The 5676-nt window shown below is 41.9% G+C and overlaps 1 protein-coding gene across 2 annotated transcripts in view; it reads left to right on the plus strand.

Annotated features, from left to right (window-relative positions):
• The first annotated feature begins 279 nt into the window (after positions 1–279).
• LOC138972842 (uncharacterized) overlaps positions 280–5676 on the plus strand; it is a 6163-nt gene continuing 766 nt past the window's right edge. Inside the window, exons 1-7 of one of the 2 annotated variants that reach the window (XM_070345516.1) lie at positions 280–379; positions 2152–2240; positions 2969–3109; positions 3444–3650; positions 3998–4142; positions 4478–4533; positions 5294–5398. In XM_070345516.1, coding sequence (XP_070201617.1) covers positions 2162–2240; positions 2969–3109; positions 3444–3650; positions 3998–4142; positions 4478–4533; positions 5294–5391 — 726 coding nt within the window. In that variant the 5' untranslated portion in view covers positions 280–379; positions 2152–2161 and the 3' untranslated portion in view covers positions 5392–5398. The remainder of the gene's footprint in view (positions 380–2151; positions 2241–2968; positions 3110–3443; positions 3651–3997; positions 4143–4477; positions 4534–5293; positions 5399–5676) is intronic. The other variant, XM_070345517.1, reaches the window with a different exon arrangement.

Raw genomic sequence — 5676 nt, forward strand, 5'->3', positions numbered from 1 at the left:
CAAACTCACTCTAGTTAGGCCTAACGATTAACCGAAGAGATAATAACTACTAAGCACAACACCAAACGTATTCGTGAGAAAACAAGCTATTAGTCAGCTTGAAACTACAAACTGATCATAATCGGAGTCGTACCCCTAATACACAATAGACAGATAATTATGTAAGCGCACACTAGCCAACTATCATATAACTTTGATATATGCAATGTCTCGAGAGCTATATTTATGTTATACATAACTCGTCATATGTTTTACAAGTAGTGCTATCATTTTTATTGGCCTCTGCAACGCGGAGTGTAGTATAGTGCAACTCGGGAACAGTTTACACGCAGTACCATTCGCGGTAAGCTCGGCTGTGAGTGTTTACGCTGTGTTTACGGTAAGGGTTGACATGCAGGCTGAATGCTCGAATACATGTGCAGATTGGTATTATTATATTCTTGACTGCATATCACTGTATGTTGCTGTCGTTTTTATATTTAGTCACGTTAGTGACCGGTCAGTGACCGAGTTTAACAGAGTGGAAATCTGTGTGTGCGGCCAGATCAAAGGCAGGGCAGTACCTAGTAGCTGAAACATGCATTATCACAAGTTGTTTGACTGGTACTCAAGCGGTCTCTTTGATTTTTTTCGTATTTCATACACGGATTAGGCGCTTCGTTATACAAGACGCAGGGGTCGAACTCGAGGAAAAAAGTCGTGCCTTATGACCCGGAAAGTACGGTAAATGTTTTAACATAGAGGGGGGAATCGAGACGAGGGTTGTGGTGTATGTGTGTGTGTCTGTGTGTGTGTGTGTGTAGAGCGATTCAGACTAAACTACTGGACCGATCTGTATGCAATTTTTCATGAGAGTTCCTGGGTATGATATCCCCAGATTGTTTTTCATTGTTTCGATAAATGTCTTTGATGACGTCATATCCGGCATTTTGTAAAAGTTGATGCGGCACTGTCACACCCTCATTTTTCAATAAAATTGATTGATATTTTGGCCAAGCAATCTTCAACGAAGGCCGGACTTTGGTATTTCATTTCAGCTTGGAGGCTTAAACATTAATTAATGACTTTGGTCATTAAACATTTGAAAATTATAATTAAAATTATTTTTTTTATAAAACGATCTACAATTACGTGTATCGTTTTCTTCATCATTTTCTGATTCCAAAAACATATAATTATGTTATATTTGGATTAAAAACAAGCTCTGAAAATTAAAAATATAAAAATTATGATTAAAATTAAATTTTTCGAAATCCATTTAAAAACAATTTCATCTTCTTCCTTGTCCGTTCCTGATTCCAAAAACATTTAGATATGATATGTTTGGATTAAAAACACGTTCAGAGAGTTAAAAATAATAGAGATATAGAAAAGCGGGCTATCCTCCTCAGCGCAAGCGCTACCGCGCTTTTCTCTATTGGTAATTTTACGAGCGGTGGACAGACGATGCTACGAGTGTACAGTCTTGCGGAAAAAATGCATTGCGTTCAGTTTCATTCTGTGAGTTCGACTGAGCTTGACTAAATGTTGTATTTTCGCCTTACGCGACTTGTTGTTTCTGTGCATGTTTTTATGGCGTTTTTGTGTGTGTGTGTGTGTGGGGGGGGTGTAAGAGAGAGAGAGAGAGAGAGAGAGAGAGAGAGAGAGAGAGAGAGAGAGAGAGAGAGAGATAAAGAGAGAGAAAGAGAGAGAGAGATAAAACAAATGAGAGAGAGAGAAAACATGAGCGAAAGAGAGAGAGATAGAGAGAGAGACAGAGAGAGAGATAGAGAGAGAGAAAGAAAGAGAGAGAAAGAGGGAGGGATAGAGAGAGAAAGAGAGAGAGAAAGAGAGAGAGAAAGAGATAGTTAGAAAGAAAGAGGGAGAGAGAGAGAGAGAGAGAGAGAGAGAGAGAGAGAGAGAGAGAGAGAGAGAGAGAGAGAGAGAGAGAGAGAGAGAGAGAGAGAGAGAGAGAGAGAGAGAGAGAGAGAGAAACAGACCAACACACAACAAGTCAGACATGCAGAGAGACAGACAAACAGGCAGACAGGCATACATGCATACAGGGATACGCACATATATGTAGTGTATGTGTGAGGGTCTATGAGTATATGTTATTAATGTATACATTCATTAATTAACCTGGTCTTCAAGATTACTTTTCTTGTGCAGAATCAAAATCATGTCAGTGAACAACTTCAAAAACGTATTAGTGCTGATTGTTCTTTGCCATTTACAAAAGACTACAAGCAGCTCAAAAGGTACGCCGTACATTGTATTGTTCGTTTAATTATCCACAATAGATGGCATGACATGACCTCGCACTGTCATATGCAAGCGTATTAGTGTCTGTCATTTTAGATATGCTAAGGGTTGGCATACTCCTTTGCGTTCTTACAACTGTGCGCTAATCTTACATTTCAGAAGTTCATTCAGAAGATGCATAATTCTTGAAGCTATACACACAACACTTTCGGTCGGTTACTCGGGATATCATATATTATGACAGAGACGATCCAGAAAATTCCGAGTATACGCGAGAAAGTGATATAATTGCACGTATTATTCTACAAAAAGACCAGCACACAAAGCCCCCCCCCCTTTCTCAGCAAAGACCTGTCACAGGCACAAGAGCACGCAAGCACCCCCCCCCCCACACACACACACACATACACGCATGTTTATAATTCATTCACACGTGCATTTAAACACTAGTGCACACACACCCATAAACATACGCCAACTTTGATAATTGGCTTGCAGTAGACACAATAATATGATAATCAGTTTACGCCAAAGAGAAATATCCCCAGGCACTTCCTTATGTTCCTAAACTATAAGTATCAAGTGTCTATCTACTCCAAATGCCTCAAACTTTGAGCAATTTGTAATTATCTTTTGAATTACAACCCTTGAATGAATCCGCTTCCTTCACATGAAGTGGGTCATCTTAATATTATCTATATTATTCAATCGTTTGTTTATTCAGATATCCAAACGGTGTGTTCGGCAAACGAAGCGGACGAAGGAACGACTGGTCGAATAGAATTTTATATCAACCCTCCTATTGACCCAAAGGCTGTGACTTATTTGCTCTACATTCGAAAGGGCGACAAAGCAGGTACGAACGGTAAGATATGCTTCACCCATCACTACTTTGTGTTCAACTGTTATGATTTGTGTTCCCTCTTGAACGATGCTTGTCAAGGCAAACCGATTGTGTTAATTTCAGAATGTATACTTTTGTTAACTTATTGCTTTTAAATCATGTTTCGTTACATTCGATACGTTTTGGGACAGCTTTCGGTAGAACAAAAGCAACGTGGTCATTGACCAGCCAAATGAAACCTTCAAAATAAGTTCAATCTGTAAGATAAATTGCATATTGTGGAAGCCCGTTGTGAAAACAAAACCAAACCCTGGTGTGCCTTTTGCTATCTAACATGACATTATGTGTTTACCAGACATAGTACGCTGTGATGGACTGGAGCCAACGCCAAGTCTTGAATGTAACGTTCTTCACAAAAGCTTCAAAATCGGGAACCATAATGGCCAAAACCTGACGCTGGTCATTCCACAAGCTACGCGGGACCATCAGGGGACTTACACACTGGGTGGTTTCATCAATGGTTCAAGCTTCCCCGCTGCAAGCTGCAATGTGACCGTGAAAGGTAGGAACTGACATCAAAGTAGACCGCAATTGTATGAATCATACCATTTATTTCAAGAAAATAAGACAGACCGAAATTATCTTCTCTCTGATAGTGTCTGTTGTGAGGAAGACAAATGTGTCTTTAGATCTGTAATTTCACTGTGACAGGTAGGAACTGACACACACTAAACGTTACTGTATATACCGCAGGTGTATACATTACAAGAAAATAGGACAGACCGAAATAATCTCCTTCCTGGCATTGTCTGATGTAATGAAGAAACATTGTCCTTTTTTGTCAGATATCGTAGTTTGACATTGCTCCCTTTAGATCTGAAATGCCATTATTTGGTTGCATACTTTCAGAGAACGTTCCTACAGCTCTTCCCCTTACAAACGCCACTGGTACATCCGAAGACACTTCTAACATCGCTATCATCGTTGCTCCAGCCGTTGTGGGCGTTGTTATTGTTGTCGGCATCATCGTCGCTGTCTTCGTCGTCAGAAAGAGGTAAGAGGATGTATGTATGAAGGGGGTCGGCCCGCTATTGCGCGAATCTGCTATTACAAGGGTTAGGTATGAAGCACCCGAGTTAGTACTAGTTAGAATTCAGAAAAGGTAAACAACAGCTGGGTGCATGCAACACATATTGAACCTATGCTATGACACATACCGCATTGCGAGTTGCATTTAATATCGAAAACAAAAATGTTGTTTTAGCACACACACAACACGAACAAACAAACATGTACTGACTGCGTGTGAACTGTTATTCGCAATCAGTCATGCGACAAAATGTGACGTCCAAGTGTTCTAATTTGACCAACTCAATGTCTATGCACCAGGAAACATGGCAGGAAGGAAGCAGAGGCAACTGAACGGATGCGTCAACGTGGAAGAGGTAATTTGCTTTTTGTGATTTGCATCTGTAGTGATATTATAATTATCGTATGTGCTGCTTTTATACACTGCTACATCAAAAGCAAAAACCACAGTGCGTATACACACACAGGCACATACACACACACACACACACACACACACACACACACACACACACACACACACACACACACACACACACACACCACACACACACACACACACACACACACACACACACACACACACACACATAGCCTTGTGGAGGCCAGTGTAATATGTCACGAAATATTTCCGTGTCCTGAATGAGGTTTCCGAAAGTGTTGTTGGCGTATACAGAGAACGGAAAAGGCGAACGGGTTCAACAAGTGCCGTGAAAGAGACGACAGAAAAAACGGAGAATCGGAGTGCAGAGCATAAAGGGGGGAGGGGAGAGGAGTCGGCGTAAAGGTGGATAGAAAGAGGGAGGGGGAATGTGTGTGTGTGTGTACGTGTGTGTGTGTGTGTGTGTGAGCGTGTGTGTGTGTGTGAATGCGTGTGTGTGTGTGTGAATGCGTGTGTGTGTGTGCATGTGTGTGTGTGCGTGTGTGTGTGTCTTTGTGTCTGACTGTCTGTCTGTCTGTTTCTTGGTCTGTCTGTCTGTCTGTCTGTCTGTCTGTCTGTTTCTTGGTGTGTCTGTCTCTAGTCTGTCTGCTCCATTATGTTGACTCTACACGCGCTTTAACCAACGGGTTCGGATTCGAGTTACCTATCCATCTTTTAATCTCGTGTTGTTGAAGGGTCGAAAGTGTGCTGCATACCAGGGATGGGAAGAGGCACTCACAGGAATCTGCGCCGCACCACGAACCAACAAGAAGAAACCTTCCTCCCTGTGTAAATCTTCACATTTCAGGGCCGGACTACCGGGGGGGTTATGGGGGTTGCGCAACCCCCCCCCCCCCCCTAGCCTAAACATGTACCTTACTTATTTAATTTTTTTTTTATTATTGCTTATTTTATGCCGTTTCATGCAAGGAGCGACCATTTTCCTATCTCAGAATATGACCTACCCGTCAGCTTCAGGGGGCTTCGCCCCCTGACCCCCACAACGAGGGTGGGGGGTGGGGGGGTTCTAGGGTTTCCGGACCCCCTCCCCCAGCCAAAAAATAAAAATATTGAATGA

This window comes from Littorina saxatilis, linkage group LG8 (assembly GCF_037325665.1).
Source record: "Littorina saxatilis isolate snail1 linkage group LG8, US_GU_Lsax_2.0, whole genome shotgun sequence".
Lineage (NCBI taxonomy): Eukaryota > Metazoa > Mollusca > Gastropoda > Littorinimorpha > Littorinidae > Littorina > Littorina saxatilis.